At 36.3% G+C, this 21,153-nt stretch overlaps 1 protein-coding gene across 1 annotated transcript in view; it reads right to left on the bottom strand.

The window, feature by feature from the left end:
• The window catches only part of Dhc36C (Dynein heavy chain at 36C), a 152,725-nt gene that overhangs the window by 41,149 nt on the left and 90,423 nt on the right, over nucleotides 1-21,153 (bottom strand). Inside the window, exons 35-45 of the mRNA XM_069842371.1 lie at nucleotides 17,843-17,956; nucleotides 16,338-16,478; nucleotides 15,368-15,526; nucleotides 11,089-11,318; nucleotides 10,826-11,006; nucleotides 8,531-8,758; nucleotides 6,040-6,268; nucleotides 5,605-5,946; nucleotides 3,502-3,730; nucleotides 1,495-1,648; nucleotides 80-213 (exon numbers count right to left, since the gene is read on the bottom strand). Coding sequence (XP_069698472.1) covers nucleotides 80-213; nucleotides 1,495-1,648; nucleotides 3,502-3,730; nucleotides 5,605-5,946; nucleotides 6,040-6,268; nucleotides 8,531-8,758; nucleotides 10,826-11,006; nucleotides 11,089-11,318; nucleotides 15,368-15,526; nucleotides 16,338-16,478; nucleotides 17,843-17,956 — 2,141 coding nt within the window. The remainder of the gene's footprint in view (nucleotides 1-79; nucleotides 214-1,494; nucleotides 1,649-3,501; nucleotides 3,731-5,604; nucleotides 5,947-6,039; nucleotides 6,269-8,530; nucleotides 8,759-10,825; nucleotides 11,007-11,088; nucleotides 11,319-15,367; nucleotides 15,527-16,337; nucleotides 16,479-17,842; nucleotides 17,957-21,153) is intronic.

Genomic DNA, 21,153 nt, shown 5'->3' with positions numbered 1-21,153 from the left:
CAGACAAATTTCTTTGTTGAGAGATTAAACTGTACACTCGAAAGTGGTATATTTAGTTACTGTAAGCTAGGTTCTATACCTGAAATCAGAGTTGTACTCTAAGATGGAGTCCCCCAACTTGATGCATATGGCTCCACCCTGCTTGAAAGTCTGTTTCTGCAGTACTGGTTCCAGCATGGCATCTAACTCCTCGCCAATGTTTTCAAGCAGGACCTGCAAACATTACCGAGTTCATTATCAACGTTGGTAATGTTTTAAAGTACTGTGGAATCTTTTCAGTTCAAATCCGAAATAAATATATATATATATATATATAAATAATATGAATTAGGTACCCTAAATGTAATTTTCAAGAAAATCAATTGTTAATTTATATGGAATTAATCCCATCTTGACAATATTTTATTGAAAGAAAGAAAAAAATTGTTCTAAGTAAATATACAATATTATTCAAACCACTCATTTGCAGAAATTTGTATTTCTGTTTCTTTTTTACATTATGCCACGTCATAGAAAGATGCTTGTAGGTGGAAAGGGTATAACAAGTACATATGAGGAATTTCGGCAAACAGTAGTGCTGGACAAGTCCGGCCTTTTCTTTTGTGTTTCTGTTGGTCACTTAAATACGGAATAAGTGAAATTCTTAAAATCACTTAATAAGGATTCCATGTACGTTCAGTAGAGGATAGCATAGCAAAGGAAGCTTTTAATAGAAAAAGGAGCATCTTCTGCGGACCTCTGGAAAAAGAACTAAGGAAGAGACTAGTGAAGTGTTTTGTGTGGAGTGTAGCATTGTATGGAGTCAGAAATATGGACATTACGACGAAATGAAGAGAAGCGACTAAAAGCATTTGAAATGTGGATATGGAGAAGAATGGAACGTGTGAAGTGGACAGACAGAATAAGAAATGAAGCTGTGTTGGAAAGAGTGGGTGAAGAAAGAATGATGCTGAAACTGACCAGGAAGAGAAAAAGGAATTGGTTGCGTCACTGACTGAGAAGAAACTGGAAGGAATGGTGAACAGGAGAAGAGTTCGGGGCAGAAGAAGATATCAGATGATAGACGTCATTAAGATATATGGATCATGTGCAGAGACTAAGGGAATGACAGAAAATAGGAAAGATTGGAGAAAGCTGGGTTTGCAGCGAAAGACCTGCGCTTGGGCAGAAAACTGTGAATGAATGAATGAATGAATGAATGAATGAATGAATGAATGAATGAATGAATGAATGAATGAATGAATGACCAATATTTTTTTGTCTGCTCATCACTAGGGATTAAATTCCTGTAAATAAATAAATAAACTATCTCTACTAGCCATTAGAAATGCATTTCAAATTATCCAAATACTCCCTTTGAAACTTCTAATTAAATTTACATTTTAAACATTTTGTTATAAACTTAGCTATGAATTGCTTCTGATCAACAAGTATAGAAGCAGAATCTGTGAAAAAGAGCAAAAGACAACATAGTCTGCAAGATCTGATACGTACAGGTTTTCCAAATTGGATAGCATTTTCCATCACGCGGGCATAGTCTGGGCTGGTGAAACGAATGACGTTCAGTTTGTTGGGCCTCTCCATGTTCTTCACCCACTTGTTGGCTTGTCCCTGGGGGTCAATCATTAACGGATATCGACGAGCATTCCTGCAACATATTTATCCTACACTGATCATTCTGCGTGGACTTTTCTTTTTGTCACAACACTGTATGCTTATAAAACCAACAAAAATAAAGTATCACGAAAGCGACTCATGCTTTCTAATTAAATACATCTGTCGTGTTTCACAACAATTCGGTGCCTTTGTCATAATGCGAATGATATTAAGTACCGGTACTGTTCATAATATTTTTTGAACTAGCTATTATTCCGAAGACATACATAATTTAAACAATTTGATATCCACTCAAATAAGAAGGTGAGCTTTCGTTTTGAACTCATACTGAGTGAACAATCCTTTGCGAGCCCACGCTTTCACAGTTTACAGGTTATTGACCGAACCAGCTGCTAAGCTGGTTATAAATTCCCTGTTTCCACTGCACTGAAGGTTGCGTCAGACATCAGTGTGAGTTGTACTCGTGCAAGATAAGCAGGTGTTCTTTGTTACTTCAGTTTTTTTTAGTAGGTTATTTTACGACGCTTTATCAACATCTTCGGTTATTTAGCGTCTGAATGAGATGAAGGTGATAATGCTGGTGAAATGAATCCGGGGTCCAGCACCGAAAGTTACCCAGCATTTGCTCATATTGGGTTGAGGGAAAACTCCGAAAAAAACCTCAACCAGGTAACTTGTCCCGACCGGGAATCGAACCCGGGCCACCTGGTTTCGCGACCAGACGCGCTGACCGTCACTCCACAGGTGTGGACTACCGTACTTCAGTTAATTGGAAATTTGTTGTTGTTGTTTTCTAATGCCAAGCGTTTGACAATAAAGTCATTTGACCTCTTGCACTCCAATATTTTTCAAAGATATTATCATGACCAGCCATTGAAGCACAGATTTTGAGGTGTTCCGAATCCATTTCTTGGTTTGAGTTGCACAATGGACAGTTAGGGGACTGATATATTCCAATTCTATGCTAGTGTTTGGCCAAACAATCATGGTCTGTTGCCAATCTAAATGCAGCTACAGACGATTTTCGTGGTAAATCGGGAATTAACTGTGGATTTTGATGCAGAGAGTTCCATTTTTTCCCATGGGATTGTGTTATCAAATTTTGTTTGTTGAAGTCTAAGTATGTAGATTTAATAAATCTTTTTACAGAGTAATACGTAGGTTTAGTAACAGGTCTGTAAGTAGCAGTGCTGCCCTTCTTTGCTAAAGCATCCGCATTCTCGTTTCCCAGGATTCCACAATGGGATGGTATCCATTGGAATACAATTCTTTTATTGAGTAATATTAATTGAGAGAGCATTTTAGTTATTTCTGCTGTTTGAGATGAAGGTGTGTGTTTAGAGACTATTGATAGAATAGCTGCTTTGGAGTCTGACAATATAACTGCATTTTTAAATTTATTGATGTGGCATAGAAGATTCCTGAGACTTTCACTTATTGCAATGATTTCTCCATCAAAACTTGTTGTTCCATACCCAAGAGATCTATAAAGTGAGAAGAGACAGCACGTAACACCTGCACCGGCACCTTGTTCTCTGGAGATCAAGGATCCGTCAGTGTATAAATGAAGCCAGTTTTGTGGAGGGTATCTAATATTAATTGTCTCTAAAGACAATTGTTTTAATATTTCAGTGTTTACTTCTGATTTCAGTATTGGAAATTTACATACTGCCTCAGCCATTAATATCATGAACATTAATCAAAAACCAAATTCAGTTACACGAACACAAGCCAGCTATAGCTCACAACAGAAACAAGAACTCAACAAGGTAAAATTGGCCTACTGATATACCCAAAGATCCTACACATGTGATACGCTCACAGATGTTGAAGCAAGTTTAAATAAACCAAACAAAAAATTACGTAGGAAGCTGAAAGTCTTACTTGATCATAATGCCATTGTCCACCGAGAATGAGTCAGTAGGCAGGCCGTAGATATTCCATTGCCGTATTTCAACAGGCTCTCCGAGAACTGCAGTTAGGTTGAAATCTGGCGAGCAGACGATATCGAGTTCCATCAGATGTTTAACCCACACTTTTACCTGTTGCTCTCGGAACTGCAGGGTGAAAGCTCCCAGGTATGCCACCACACCAGAACCAATTAGAATGTCACCTGAAGAATATAACCATTGTTACATTGACTTCCTTTATAATAATCTGCTTCCAAAAGCTGTAAAACAAAATCCTTGCTGTCACTCAAATAATAAAAATTCTGACATCTTTATTTGATTGTACTGCAGAACATAAATTGAGATCTTAGTAAGCATGGCAATAGTAATTTTCCGATAGTCAATATACAGTCAATATAGTCAATATAATATAATTTTTATTTAGTATTCAATCTAAATGACATGTCATGAATTAAAAAACATCAACAACACTTACAAAAGTAAATATTCATTGAATGTTATATATAACTAACGTGCTAACGTTTTCGCCCTCGGGCATCTTCAGGCATTTGACTCAACAATGTCTTATACAAAATTTTTACCATAATAGGTACACAACTAGCAGAAAATAATAAAATTGATATTGGCCTATTATAAATTTAAAAAATTACAAATTAAACCAAACCCTTTAACTCTATTAAATATAGAATATAATCTAAATTTAACAGAAGAAATAGTAAAATCAGAAGTAAACACTGAAATTCTAAAACAATTGTCTTTAGAGACAATTAATATTGGGTACCCTCCACAAAACTGGCTTCATTTATACACTGACGGATCCTTGATCTCCAGAGAACAAGGTACCGGAGCAGGTGTTATGTGCTGTCTCTTCTCACTTTATAGATCTCTTGGGTATGGAACAACAAGTTTGATGGAGAAATCATTGCAATAAGTAGTGAAAGTCTCAGGAATCTTCTATGCCACATCAATAAATTAAAAAATGCAGTTATATTATCAGACTCCAAAGCAGCTATTCTATCAATAGTCTCTAAACATACACTTTCATCTCAAACAGCAGAAATAACTAAAATGCTCTCTCAATTAATATCACTCAATAAAAGAATTGTATTCCAATGGATACCATCCCATTGTGGAATCCTGGGAAACGAGAATGCGGATGCTTGAGCAAAGAAGGGCAGCACTAGACCTGTTACTAAATCTACGTATTACTCTGTGAAAAGATTTATTAAATCTACATACTTAGACTTCAACAAACAAAATTTGATAACTCAATCCCAAGGGAAAAAATGGAACTCTCTGCATCAAAATCCACAGTTAATTCCCGATTTACCACGAAAATCGTCTGTAGCTGCATTTAGATTGACAACAGGCCATGATTGTTTGGCCAAACACCTGCATAGAATTGGAATATATCAGTCCCCTAACTGCCCATTGTGCAACTCAAACCAAGAAATGGTTTCGGAACACCTCAAAATCTGTGCTTCAGTGGCTGGTCATGATAATATCTTTGAAAAATATTGGAGTGCAAGAGGTCAAATGACTTTATTGTCAAACGCCTGGCATTAGAAAACAACAGACAACAACAACAATATATTGGCCTATTATGAGGTTTAATAGGAACCATATGATTTTATTACGTTATTTTAATAATCAAACTATTATGAATTAAGAAATATATGAATAATAACATTTTTAGTCACAATCAATTTTATTATAAATGTAATTATAGTTTAATATCTGCATTTTATACGAATTTTAGATTGTTTGCTTACCATAGAGATACCGTAACCATTTAAACTGTTATTTAATTATGTACACATGATTTGCAAATATGTTAGATGTAAATGGTTTGATATATACTTTACAACAATCACATGGTAAAAATTTTGTATAAGATATTGTTGAGTCACATGCCTGAAGATGCCCGAGGGTGAAAACGTTAGCACGTTAGTTATATATAACATTCAATGAATATTTACTTTTTTAAGTGTTGTTGATGGTTTTTAATTCATAATATGTCATTTAGACTGAATACTAAACAAAAATTATATTATATTACATAAATTGCGATGCTCACCTGTGAGGGTGAAGTACTTTTCACCAAGAGCCTTAGCAGTGCTGGACCACCGCGTTCTCTCTCCCCCCAACCCCCCGATCAGCTCTTCAGCCCTCTGCAGCTTCGTGTGGCAGAGGTCCACGTCTGCCTGCAGCATTGCGAAGCGCTTCTTGTTCTGCTCCAGCACCTCCTCCAGTCGAGCGAGTTTCGCTTGGATTTCGCGCAGCTGGCTCCTCTTCACTTCCAGTGCTGCCATGGCAACAGCCAGGTCTGCTTCCGCCTCGGCCAGAGCCTTCTTCTTCGGGGCCACGACTTTGGCCACCTTGTCGTACTTTGAGATAGCAATAACCCACTTGCATAAACCTGTGAATGACGCAGTTGTGCTTATAGTAATGCATATACAAGGAATACCTTCATCCATCATTTCCCTTCCTTACAAGTAGATGGGCTACATACCTTCGGCTGCTGTGGATGCAAATTTAATTTTCTCGGGGTCAAAATTTTCATCAGGAAGGATTCTTTCAGTGATCTTCTTCATGATTGCTGGCGGAATGTTATCCTTGTCATATGTGATCAATGATTCGAGGAATTTCATGTCTCCTAGAACTCGCTTGGAAGGACCCCAGTAGTCCTCCACCATTTTTCCAGATCCACTTGGATCAGGGATTCTGTCAGGCTTAACATCCTTCATGAAAATAAGATAAATTACAGCTTAAAATAAAGTTTTCAGTTTCCTCTTCACCAAAACAATAAACAACTAAGTAGTCTAAAAGAACTCCAAAAGGAAATAACATTCCAATGGATACTTAGTCATTGTGGTATACCTCGAAACGAGAAAGTCGATAATATTACAAAACAAGCAACATATTTGCAACCAAGACCTCTTCAAGTGATATCTCTATCCAGTGCTTTTGCTTCAGTCAAGTCTCATTTTATAAACCTATGGATCAACAATTGGCTCTCATCTGACAAAGGAAAAATTTTACAATCTGTACAAAAGAAACCAAATGACCTGGAAATGTACAAAAACTTGCCCAGACATGGTCAAACATTTTTAACAAGAGCCAGAACAGGTCACATTGTCACTCAATTGTACCTACACCGATTTCACATTTCTGATAATCCTACTTGTCTCTGGTGTAATAATCATGATGAAGATCTGGAACACATTCTTCTATACTGTCCATCCATAAACCACAAAAGTAAATTAAAATCATCAGTACCAGTTGCAGAAAACACAGCCCTGCTGTATATATTGACTACACCCCAACTCTGGCTACTAGCAACAGGTATCTATAATGAACACCGATCAAAATACCCCTCATTTCTCGTGGAAAACAACAACTGAATAGACTACAGTGGACTACAGTGGACTTCATGTTGTCAGCAAACAGCTGGATACATTAAGAAGATTGATTGATTTATTGATTGATTGAAACAATAAACATTGCCTTCAGAAACATAAAGTGTCGCAAATTTTTGTTATGCAAAAGTTGATTACCTGGTACCAATTATGTCATCATTTGGATGAAATTTTTTATGTAACCACTAAACGACAAATGCATTAAATTACATATACATTTCATCACGAAACAAACCCAGCTAATAAAGCTCAGAAAAAAAGTAGACCTATATACATAATGCCCCAAAATTCGTGCACATTGTGTATATTTCGAAAATGGAGGCGAAAATATTTTTTTTTTACTAATGACAGATACTTGACTATTCGTCATTCTTCTGGTAGCAGATAGCGCGAGAACTTCACTAGGCTTTGGACACTGAAGCACAAGACTTCGAAACTAGTCAAGTAAGGTAAATACTAAATATTAACACGTAAAGAAGTCTGCAATTTAATCAGTAATAATAATTTGTAATAACAATATTAGAATAACAGTGGCGCCGAAAAATAACACAAAAATAGTAATACCAATTTTTAATAATAATAATAACAATAATAATAATAATAATAATAATAATAATAATAATAATAATAATAATAATAATTTATTTATTTACTTATATTTAATGTGCTGTACAACAGCCAGTGGCCAATTACAGTTCAGCACAAGACATATAACAAAAACAATAGCAATGATATAACTTACAATAAAAGTACAATGGATCATTAAAATAATGGCAGTTAAATGAGATGATAATTGCAAATGAAAGAATGGAATCATAATATAGTATTACAAAGATATACAAGATGATGAGAATATTATAATACATATCTAAACAAAAGGCATAAATAAATAACAATTGACATAAAACTCAAAAAGTATATACTATACATTAAATGGATCCAAGTTCAACCTATGCAAATTAGCATATTTTATACATCTGCAGACCGAAGAGAGAGATTTAGAATTTCTATTGTAAAAAATTTTAGGAAATCTTAAACCCTTAGCAGGAATACGAAGACTGATATTGCTTATGAATGATTCACAATCAATATCACCCTTAATGACTTTACAAAAAATGAATAATCAAGATCTTGACATCTGGCATATTTACAGTTAATCTCATATTTATAATCATCGGAATAATAATAATAATAATAATAATAATAATAATAATAATAATAATAATAAAAGCAATAAGACTGATAAAATAGAAATATAATATCGAAAGTCAGACTTACATAAAAGGCATTGAGACGGAAAAAATTAAACAATAAAAACGAACGGAATGGACACGAACTTAAATTGCTGCTATAGGCTATAACCTTAAATAGAATAAACGTTATGTCCGGTACATTTTTCACAGCAGGGCTCAGTAGAAGTCAGAGATCAACTCATGATTAACAACTTTGACTAACTCCACTTAAATAATATATATATATATGTATATATATATATTCGCTGCCATATTTTACTCTTTTCCTTTCAACTTTCATGTGGAAAACTTGTTACTTTGATGTAAACACCCACGTACTTGAATGTCTTACCTTCAGAATACATATGGCCTCCATGACAAGTTTAATCCCTTTCGGAGGACTCTTCATAGTCTTAACAATAGTGATGTCATTAGGTGTGAGGGTGTTGAGAGCTGCCAGAGCTGCATTCAAGATGGGCATTGCCTCTTCAAGATCAGCATCGCATTCGTCCTTGATTGCTTGAGCGTCAGCTGCTTGCTCATTGGCCACTTCTTCATCTGCCATCACTACTTTCTCTACCTGCACAACAATATATTTGGTATATTGAAGACTGCAAAATGTATTTGCAATGCTCTGCTGGACAATGTTGAATGAATTCTTGGCACATACTAATCAGTAGGAGTTCAAATTCTATACACAACGCTAACTTTAATGATTGCACAACTCTCAAATGAAGGTCAGTACTGGTATTCAATGTGACCTTTCATTATATATCTACATAGAAACCTTGTACCGGTAGCTCTAATATTTTAGGTTCATTTTCAAGTCAAGACAAATAAGCCAATCACAAGGCAGAACTACATAGTAATAGAAGACCAGAATAAAATCGATGTATAGGAAAACCTGTCATCGTATTTTCTGGCATGTTTACTGATAAAAAAGCCAACAGAAAATCGAACAGCACTACAAAACCTGCTTGCAATATCAGAATTAGCATTGCGGACTCCTTTCCCACTTGATACAGTACGTACCATACTATAATGTATAAGAAATTTCATAGAATATTGTTACATCTCCATGTGTGAAGAAAACTTGCAACACACCTCTGCAGACTCCTTTTCCACTTAATGATAAAGTGTATGAAATTATTTATGAGACGTGTATATGGACCAATATTTGAACCTGGAGAATGGAGAACTAGATCAAACACGGAAATTGACCAAATACTGGAAGGAGAAGATTTAGTAAAACATAACAAATCCATGAGATTGAGATGGCTGGGTCATGTGGAGAGAATGCAAGAAGGAAGAATGCCTAAACTCCTGCTCCATGGACACGTTATAGGAGTAAGAAAGAAAGGAAGACCTAGGAAGAGGTGGTTACAGAATGTTGAGATGGCTGTGGGAAGAATGGGTATAAGGGGATGGGAAAGGAAGACACAAGATAGAGACGAGTGGGGGAAAATTGTGAAGGAGGCCAAAGTCAGCAGCAGCCAGTGTGGCATTCTGATGGTGGTGCCAAAAATGAAAAAAGGTTGTATGCAAATTACCCTAGTGAAATTGATAATCGCAGCTCACGTTTGCATTATGTTAAATAAATCACATTAACTAAACCAGCTATTTTACCAGGTGTACAGTTAATAATGCATCTAGCAACAGTTACAATAACATTTTCGAAACTAATAACGAAATTTACAGATACAGATAATGCAAAACTTTATTAGTTTGTTAGTTAAATACCGTACAAATAATTTTATAACTAGTAAAATTACTGGCAAAAATACACGAGATAAACAGTGATATAGATAATAAACAAACACATTTGCACTTTATTTAAACAGGCCTGCACAGATCTCATGTATCATTAACAAAAGCATCAATACTATAGCAACAGTTTAGCGATATTTAGTTGCCGCAAAATAAAACAAATATTACACAACATTAACAAACAGTTTTGCATAATATGAAATAATATTTATCTTTGTAAAAAGAACCATGATTATCTCTGCATTCAATATTGTTAAATGGATAACAATTTACACATTCAAATCCAAGTTATGTGCATTAGTTTTGAATTGGCAACATTACATTAACATTTGGCGCGGAACTTTAACTTGTGTTTTCGCGAAAGTCTGCAGTTGATGGTTCCCTTCCTAACGTCTTCAACAACCCTGCCATCTAGAGAAATTTCTGTATTACTGTGCTCTAGCGGACGGAATATTAACTACTGAGTCAAACTGAATTCGGCTCAAAGTCTGCCATAAGAAACGCATATAAACTAGAATCAGTAGCCTTTTGTACAGTGTTATATGGACGTAGGCAGTGCTGTACCGAAGTGGCTCCAACGTTCGGAAAAACGCTGCAAGAGTGCGTCCGGATCTGTGCGCGCGCTCGTTCAAATGAAATACGAATAAAATGTGTAGAAATAAACTATTACAACTGCTTTTAGGATATGATTTTTTGTTTCTTTCATTGGTGGTGCCATGGCACACTGGCACTACCTCAAAAGCCGCCCCTGGCCAAAGCTCACAAAGGGCTGTAGAGCCAGAAAAGAAGAAGAAGAAGATGATAAAGTGTTTGAGAATTTTCATACAGTATATATTATATATTGCTACACCTGCATTTGCGGGCAAAAGTTAGCACATACCTCTGCCACATCTGCGGACTCCTTTTCCACTTTGGCCACCATGTCCTGCACTTGATCGGCAGCTTCCACCAACTGGGGCTGCAAGGCTACCAGCTCTTCCTGCATTACGGACACTTGGCCAGCAGCACTGTCCAGCTTCTCTATGCCGACCTCGTAGCGCGACTTGCCCGTCAGCACCTCCCTGCCCAAAAGCAACGTGATATCTCATCGTTGACACATTGACATTGGCATGAAGTTCTACTCACATGATAAAACAATCTCACCCTCTCTTCTTGCTGAGCAGCTCTTTGAATGTGTTGATAAGCTCGAGGTATGACGTGGGAGTGACGTAGTTATAACGCCCAAGCCTCTTCAAGAACTCCACTGAGAGTTCTTGGGTGGACGTGTGGAATTCCTGGCACATGGTGATGCAGGCATCTCGTTCCTTCTGCGTCAACTCAATTTCAGCTAGGAAGCGAGTCGATACAGCCAGCAGCGCATCTTCTGGCCACGCCTGCACACAAACAGCCATCATTTTCTCTTTATAAATAAACAATAAGCCCTGTATTCATATATTCCAATCAATTTTGTTTCTAGATAATGTCATTCTCAAGTTTTAATTCTCTTTCTTTTATTTATTTTTTTGTCCAATGGCAGATAGACTTTGAAGCCTCTTTTGATAATACTCCACACAGATCCATTTTATTACAAAGGCAGAATGCTAAGATTTCTACATTCTTTTCTTAATGAAAGAACAATTCAAATCTCTGTAAATAATAATTTATCTTTATCCAAAAAAAATTACAGGTGGTATACCTCAAGGTTCTGTTTTAAGCCCAAATTTATTTAATATAATGTTACAAGACTTACCTGATGTTATGACCTGGAAATGTACAAAAACTTGTCTAGACATGTTCAAACATTTTTAACAAGAGTCAGAACAGGTCACATTGTCACACAATTGTACCTACACCGATTTCACATTTCTGATAATCCTACTTGTCTGTGGTGTAATAATCATGATGAAGATCTAGAACACATTCTTCTATACTGTCCATCCATAAACCACAAAATAAGTACATTAAAATCATCAGTACCAGTTGCAGAAGACACAGCCCTGCTGTATATATTGACTACACCCCAACTCTGGCTACTAGCAACAGGCATCTATAATGAACACCGATCGAAATACCCCTCATTTCTCGTGAAAAACAACAACTGAATAGACTACAGTGGACTATGGTGGACTTTATGATGTCAGCAAACAGCTGGATACATTAAGAAGATTGATTGATTAATTGATTGATTGATTTGTCCAATGGCAGGTCCCTTAACGTGTTATTAGATCCAACTTTACAAGCGTAGCTCATAGACGTCGCTAATGCTAAGAAATATTGATCACTTAGTTCGTCAGATACTATCCAGAGTGCACCACAGACATTGGGTCTACATTACACAATGAATGATAGTGATGAAAAATTGGTGGGATGCCACAGGAGAACCAGAGTACTCGGGGAAAACCCCTGTGTTACTTGGACCACTGGCTTGCCTAACAAAAGTTATAATACATCTTGATTACACAACTTTTAACACTATATCACTTCGGAATATTTATGATAGGAACTTTCTTGTGTTAATTATTATTCGCTAACATACGAAAACAAAAACACACATAAAATTGCAACCTCATTCAAGAAATTGAACTACAACATCGCATACAGAACAAATAACACTCTACAAAAACATCTCAACACACAAACAACACAAACAAACAAATACAACCACACAGGCAAACAAACTCAAATGTAACACCTGCAACAACTTCTACACAGGACAGACAGGCAGATCATTTCAAACACATTACAAAGAACACATCACAGCAATAACAAAATTACAGAACACCTCCACATATGCAGAACACATGACAAATGCCAACCACACCTACAAAGACATCAACACAGACATGGAAATACTGCACATCCAACCAAAAAGCCAGAAACTCAACACACTAGAGCAATATGAAATATACAGACACACGAAAACATACATTCTCAACACACAACTAAACTTTAAAACACACACACTCTTTGACTCTACACTACGAACGCACTCACATAGGAAACAAGAGGCACCAAGACCAACAACGACCAGTTCCGAAGATGATCGAAAATAGGTCGAAACATGTTAACAAGGTACGTGAATAATATTTAACACAAGAAAGTGTCTATCATAAATATTCCGAAAAGTTATAAATTCAGAGTTGAGCAGGATTCCCTTCTATGTTACATTCTAGTAAATAAAAAAAAAAATACGAAAATTTCGCACAGCCTGAATCTTAAAAAATTAAAACTAATTTATATAAAAGAATTTGAAGGTTCATTAAAATGATACAGTGAAACCTGTTCAAGACGGAAGTGACATGGTCCTAATTTTTTTCCGTTGTGGACAGGTTTCCGTATTATTCAGGTGTAACATTAAAATGGAATATTTTGTCATTCATATACATTAAAAACAAAATGGCATACCGCAAATTACAAGAAGTACAAAATATTCCATTTAACACTCATCACATTAAATCAGCTTTGTGTCGTTTATTACGTTGGTGAATCATCTTGACTAAAATCTTATTTTCTGTATAAATATTATCGTAACTCACTCATTAGTCATTAAACATTCTTAAGTTTATTAATCTCATTCTATTTAATATCTAACACTATACTCTAACACTGTACTGCATATCACTGCACATTATTAATTAATTGGACTAGGAGCCATCTATTAGAAGCCTTGAATTCTGGTTTATTTAATTTCTTTCCCAGTTCAATAGCTTGCTTTGCAGAATAGATCCAGAAATTGGCTTGTTCTTTGAAAGGTCATGAAGAACCCACTCCCACAACATTAATTTATTTCCACGTAAACAGTTGCTTTCTGGTTCCTTTTGTGTCACCAATATTGGCCGCACGCCACTCACTTATTATGATCTTTATTTTTTAAAGTGTCACACCTGAGTTTTCCACAACTGTACTTCAGTATTATTTCACATAGACTTTGTTTCTAATTTTCCTTTATCTCGATAACTTTTACTTCATCACTTAATGTTAATGCCACATTTTATGCAACTTTTTTTTTTACCTGGAAATCACTACACTTGCGCTCTGTTTAGCTACGACAGTACACGGGTGTGAAGCATCGAAAATCTTTGAAGGGACTCGTCTGCCTAGTCAACAGGGTAATAAAATTTATGACCGACAGGCCAACACACCCTCGTACCCTCTAGAATTTTGCAAAGAAAACTTGTTTTTATCTTAGTGACCTACATATTTCGTATATTCCTTGAAATTATACGCTGTTTCAAAATATAGTGTGTCCAAAATATTGTTTCTGTTTTGAACAGTAGCAGACAGTTTCCGTTTCCGCGTTGGACAGTTTCCGTTTTATTCAGGAAAAATTACGCATAATACATACAAATTTCGCCGGGACCAATAAATTGTTCCGAAATAGACAGGATTCTGGATGATTCAGGTTCCGATTTGAACAGGTTTCATTGTACTTTGAAAGAAAGTTCTTTCCAGGTCCTTTATTATATAAAAGAAGGACTACTTTATTTTTCTAGTATCGTTGCAGTTCATCTACTGAATTCGTTTATTCTGACAGAATTATGACAAGGTCCTTAAATTTCCATTATTCACCCTGACTCTACGAGCGTAACTTATAGATGTCGCTAGTGCGGAGAAGCATAGACCACTTAGTTCGTCAGAGACTGTCCAGAGTGCACCATGGGGGGTGGGTCTACATTACGCCCATAATGAATAATGATGATGATGATGATGATGATGGAGAATTGTTGGAAGGTCACAGAACAACCAGAGTACCGGTACCCAGGGAAGATCCCTGTGTTGCCTGGATCACTGGCTTGCCCAACACAAGTTATGACTTCAGCATGGATCGACTGGGATTTGAACCAGGGTTTATAAGCCAAGTGCTCTAGCACTCAGCCACCATGGCGATCATCTTCAGGATATTGTTTTAAGTTCTTTACCCTTTCCTATCCAGTCCTCTGACTGAACTCTTACTTTCTTCGACCCTGACAGCATTAGAGCATTCGAGGCCTAGGGGTTCATTTCCCTTTCCTTCCTACTTTTCTGTTCCTAGTGCTGACCTGCTATGGCACTAAAATCGTCCTCCAGTGGCTTAAGGAGGGAAAGCTGGTGATCAACAAGATCTCCCAGATAGGTCCAATGGACCCGTCGACCAACAGCAGGTGTGGTCCTCCAGACATTCTGGGGGTTGTGTGTGAATGAAGTAGCCACCAAAACGTTAAAATATGGTGTTCACTTAAATCGGCTACAACTTGCCATTTTTCAAATCTGTGCTTCAATGGCTGGTAATGATAATATCTTTGAAAAATATTGGAGTGCAAGAGGTCAAATGACTTTATTGTCAAATGCCTGGCATTAGAAAACAACAACAACAACAACATATTGTTTTAAGTAAAATTGTAACCATTTTGTTGTACACAAAAGATAACGAATAAAGCAACACAGTACTGGTACATGCACTGACCTGGAACCAATCTATGGTACAACAGTTGACCATAGCAGGAAATTTACGAATTCTATTTCTGAAGGCATCACCAATGGGGCTCATCGCCAGTACAATATGCAGCTGATCTCTCACAATGGACACGAATAGGTTGAACAATGCTACAGGGCTCCCATCTGTCTGCAAACAAGTAACAATTTAGTGTAACAAACATGTATGAGAACATTTTAATTACTAATAATAAAATGGTTGTCTCGTGATCAGAACACAGTACGATTTTAAAATGTAAATTAAAAACTTGGAAATTTTTCGATTCAAAAGGTGGAAATATTCAAATATCTTGGAGCAACAGTAATAAATATAAATGACACTCGAGAGAAAATTAAACGCAGAATAAATATGAGAAATGTATGTTATTATTCGGTTGAGAAGCTTTTGTCATCCAGTCTGCTCTCAAAAAAGCTGCAAGTTAGAATTTATAAAACAGTTATATTACCGGTTGTTCTGTATGGTTGTGAAACTTGGACTCTCACTTCGAGAGAGAAACAGAGGTTAAGAGTGTTCGAGAATAAGGTGCCTAGGAAAATTTTTGTAGCTAAGAGGGATAAAGTTACAGGAGAATGGAGAAAGTTACACAAAGCAGAATTTCACTCATTGTATTCTTCACCTGACACAATTAGGAACATTAAATCTAGACGTTTGAGATGGGCAGGGCATGTACATATGGATGAATCCAGAAATGCATATAGAATGTTAGTTGGGAGGCCGGAGGGGAAAAAACCTTTGGAAAGGCCGAGACGTAGATGAGAGAATAATATTAAATTGGATTTGAGGGTGACGGGATATGATGCTAGGGACTGAATTAATCTTGTGAGGACGGCAATGAACTTCCAGGTTCTCTGAAAGCCATTTGTAAGTAAGTAAATAATTATATGTTATTTTCAGTTCATAAAATGGTACAGTTAAATGATAAATTAACTAAGAATCTTACTTGGGCTGATTTGTCACGTTGCTTATCAATCTGCCTCATTTTTTCGCAGATGTCTCCTTTCTCATCTGCTGCAAAAATGTTGGGAACTTCACCGGAGTTCAACAAGTTGTTAATGTCCTCCAGAAACGATTCTTCTTTGATCTATGATCCAGCAAACAAACGAATATTGAAATGCCATTCCAGATACATGAAATACATAAATTCAGTTGGTTCTATTTCTAATATCTCATATTACAACAAAATTACGTTGTCGAGTCAATGTAAACACTGCTCAAGCTCAAGCAGGGGTGCACCTGCTGTACATTCATTTTCAAAGTAATCTCCTGCGATTTCTGCCAATATTGGTCCAATAGGTAACACGCATGGATTTCATTTTCTGTTAAAATTGGTTCTTTTAATGGGAAGCGTGATTCAGTGTCATAATTCGAAATCATAAGAAAAATATCTACCTTGATAAAAATATAAATAAAATGGAATAAAATTTAATTATTCAATCTTCTTAATGTATCCAGCAGGATGCTGGTAACGTAGAGCCCATTATAGCCTTCAGTTAGGCTTTCTTCCAACAAATGACATGTTTTGTTTGGTGTTCATTATAAACAGTGGCGCAACAATGGGGGAATAAGCGGGTAAGATTTAACCTTCAGCCTGTAAAAAATTCGGAGGGATAAATAGTACAGTTTTTTTTTATTATCCTAAATTATTAGAAAGGTTGATAAGTATAGATTTTATCCCTCTTTGAGACCAAAATTTCAAGTCTTTAATTGATTTTAATGAGATGAAAGAACTTCAGAGTCACTTTGCTATAATAACAGAAGTAATAAAATTTGAACCATTGCGACAATCACACGAAACGAAGCTGTTTTTGTCTGTGATTCAAAACATTACAACAATTAATTCAGGAGCAGTTTCAATATTGTGCTATTTCGTTTCTGTGTGTATGTGTGTGTGTTCATCAATTGATTTGTTTTTTGTTACTTTAATTAAGTTGCTTATAGTGCAAGGTTTTGGTTTTTATTTACCAATGAAAGTATTATCAATATTAAGCTATTGCTATGAAGAGGTCCAAGATCACACATTTTTCAAAATAAAAAGACAGATGGAAGATAATGTAAGAACATATTGTACTCTTCACTTTCTTCTTAACAGAGTTGGATATTTTGTAATCGATTACCTATTACATGATTACAGTCACAATTAGTAAAGTTATTATTAAAATCATAGATTTTGGGACATTCTGTATAAATTAAAATTGATTACTATGTGCAATAAACAGATGTTCTGACAAAACTAAGTGCTTTCCCCACAAATTATTTGCAATAAACAGGTATTCTGATTAAAGGTATATGCTTTCTCCACAAATTAAGAATAAATTGTTGGCAATATTTAATCTCGCGAACCTTGTTTCCAGTTCTTGGTATCATGATTCGAACTACCTCTACATTTGTACTACTTAAGCACTGCCTTACAACACCTTTCATCCTTCCCTACAAATTGATACAGACCTGACTGTCGGTGAAAAGGAATACAGCATGCTGTTCAGAAGCACTTGTACGCCTCAGAATGCTCTTCACGTCTTCATGCCACTCAGTCATTCCGTACTGCTTGGAAATTTCTACCTGCAGGAAGACAGGATGATATTGAAGCTAGCAGTTCAATATTCTTCAAGGAACAAAAAAGTTCTTTAAAAGTGTTTACAATAATGAAATTATATATGGGTAGGTATAGGACATCTGTCACTTAAACAGGTCTACAACTAAATGAAGCTCCATTATATTCTGCATCTTATCTAGTTTGGTATAACTGCTGTTCTTCTTTAGATACTTCACTTCTAATCTTTTCTTGTCATTATTAGCACTAGTGGATTACGTTTCACTGCCATACAAAAGACAATCAATAAGTTTCCGGACTTCCCTGAATGTAGGCAACACACAGGCAGTGGCGGTTCCTCGGGGGAGGGAAGGGAGGAACGTCCTCCTCACATTTTTCTTCTTTTGAAAGTAAATACCAAATGAAATATATGCCTTGAAATTCGAGGAAGATTCGATAATTTTTAAGTTCACAGCTATAAGAAAACCTCGGTTGACCGAGTTTTAAACGACGCGCACTCATGTGCTGCTAGAAAACTGTGAGAAGGATATGAGATTGTTTTCGTGGAGGAAAGACAATCCATTCCTCCTTCACTGTAGTTAACACACATAGACAAAAGCGCGCTAGCGGCCAGAGAAAGAAGCAGAGTTTTAAAGCAAGTAAATGAAGGGATAGGGAGGAGATCCTCCTCTGAATCAGCGCATGGGCGGGAAATAGAAACCGATTGGTCTTGCAGCAAGCTCGCTACCGCTGCCATCTAACGATGCTGCATTCAACCAGACTATAACACATCTAGGAGGAGGCACAATAAAAACAGTTTCAACGCAAAGCTATGAAAGATACCATGTAAACTTTCTTAAAATTATAAATAAAAATATATTATTCATTGCACTTTATATAAGCTTTATTCATGGCTTGAAACTTTCGAGGATATCTGAAAGTTGAAGTTGGATTTATATAAAACAAAGAGGAAGCAGTTCTACGTTAGTATCGCAAATCTTTTTGGCCCCCGAAAGTCACTTCCATTCATTGTCTACTAGACAGGGTAACAGCCAAGTTGTCAGTTTTTTTTTACAAATATATTTGAAATTGAAAGTACTGCAAACTACATTATTTTAATTTTTCTCCGTTCCATTACTCTTTCATCATAAAAAAATTAATCGGCCACCGGCAGCTTTGAACAATAATGGTAGTATGACTTTACAAGAACTGACATTCTTCAAAAGCATGTGATACCGGTACTGAACTTGTAAAATATACATGTGGCAACACAGACCACGTGGGTGGGTGCAGTGTTCTCGCTTTCCTAACAGATTATTTCTCATTCTCATTTCCGTAAAACGGTTCCGGTTACGTGCTAGTAACTGATCTCTTCCAACACGTGTGATGCTATAGTGTGCGTGAAAAATGCTGCGAAGTTGTGAAATTCCTTGTAATTGTTAATTTGTGCAATTATTCAACAATTAATGGAAGTGAAAACATATTATATTTTGGACAATTTAGGAAACTCAGTTTACAAAAACAAATTATTGCTGTACAAAAGGGAAGGCCAACCCTAACACTACCTGGTCTTACATGTACGCATGTACGCTAATTTGTAGCATATTTCTCTCAAGAAGGTGTCTTTTGAGCTGTTAACTTCTTTCCTCCTCTTAAGAAATATGCAAGAGCCGCCACTGCACACAGGGCATAAGAAACGGAAAAATTATCTAGAACCAGGAACGCCTGGAATCATTAAATGCATCACTTGAAGACTAGCCATATATATGGAGAGATTGCACAGAATCACGTGTAGAAGCTCAGTTCTTAAAGACAATGACGCTGTTTGATAGACTGACTCAACAGGCATGGAAGCAATGATCTTCAGTGACTCGCGCATGTATGTTTAACGGTACAATAAATACAAGTGCAGTTTGGAAATATATTCATTGCACCTTGTATATCAGTCCTTGTCAAGTTCATATTTTGGTGTATTTCTGGACAAGGCTTTAATTACAGACTTGACTGAAATATAATTCAAAATCTTCGCTTCAGTATCGTCTTCTTTCACACGTTATAATTATAGTCTAAATATTTGGAACAGTTAAGCTGTTCAATAAGTTTATTATACTTAACTATACAAATTTTACTGTAGATTACCGGTAATGATTGTCCTTCTTACTTACTTACTTACTGGCGTTTAAGGAACCCGGAGGTTCATTGCCGCCCTCATATAAGCCCGCATCGGTCCCTATCCTGAGCAAGATTAATCCATTCTCTATTATCATATCCCACCTCCCTCAAATCCATTTTAATATTATCTTCCCATCTAGGTCTCGGCCTCCCTAAAGGTCTTTTTCCCTCTGGCCTCCCAACTAACACTCTATGTGCATTTCTGGATTCGCCCATACGTGCTACATGCCCTGCCCATCTCAAACGTCTGGATTTAATGTTCCTAATTATGTCAGGTGAAGAATACAATGCATGCAGTTCTGCGTTGTGTAACTTTCTCCATTCTCCTGTAACTTCATCCCTTTTAGCCCCAAATATTTTCCTAAGCACCTTATTCTCAAACACCCTTAACCTATGTTCCTCTCTCAAAGTGAGAGTCCAAGTTTCATAACCATACAGAACAACCAGTAATATAACTGTTTTATAAGTTCTAACTTTAAGATTTTTTGACAGCAGACTGGATGATAAAAGCTTCTCAACCGAATAATAACACGCATTTCCCATATTTATTCTGTTTTTAATTTCCTCCCGAGTAATGATTGTCTTCTAATGTATTATTTTTTAACAGATAATTCCATGCTATATTCCTGACATATTCTTTGTAGATAATATACAGATCTTTTTTTAATAGGGCTAGCAAAGAAAAAGTAATTCAACAAACTTTTCTTTTCTACTTCACTCATATGTGTCCTACCACATACACAAGGTGCAATCAATGTATTTCCGAACTGCACTTGTATTTATTGTACTGTTAAACATACATGCGTGAGTCACTGAAGATCATTACTACCATGCCTCTTGAGTCAGTCTATCAAACAGCGTCAGATTGTCTTCAAGACCTGAGCTTCTACACGTGATTCTGTGCAAACATGTCAAGAATCTATTGCGATTTTTCCTGGAATCTCTCTATATACGCCTTATGGCTAGTCTTCTTCTCTGCCTTTCAAGTGATGCATTTAGTATACTAGATTACAGACGTTTCCCTGGTTCTAGATAACTTCTCCGTCTCCTATGT

The sequence above is a fragment of the Periplaneta americana genome, chromosome 12 (genome assembly GCF_040183065.1).
Source record: "Periplaneta americana isolate PAMFEO1 chromosome 12, P.americana_PAMFEO1_priV1, whole genome shotgun sequence".
Taxonomy (NCBI): Eukaryota; Metazoa; Arthropoda; class Insecta; order Blattodea; family Blattidae; genus Periplaneta; species Periplaneta americana.
Note: the sequence above shows the minus strand (reverse complement) of the source record. Positions and strands in the feature narration are given on the sequence as shown.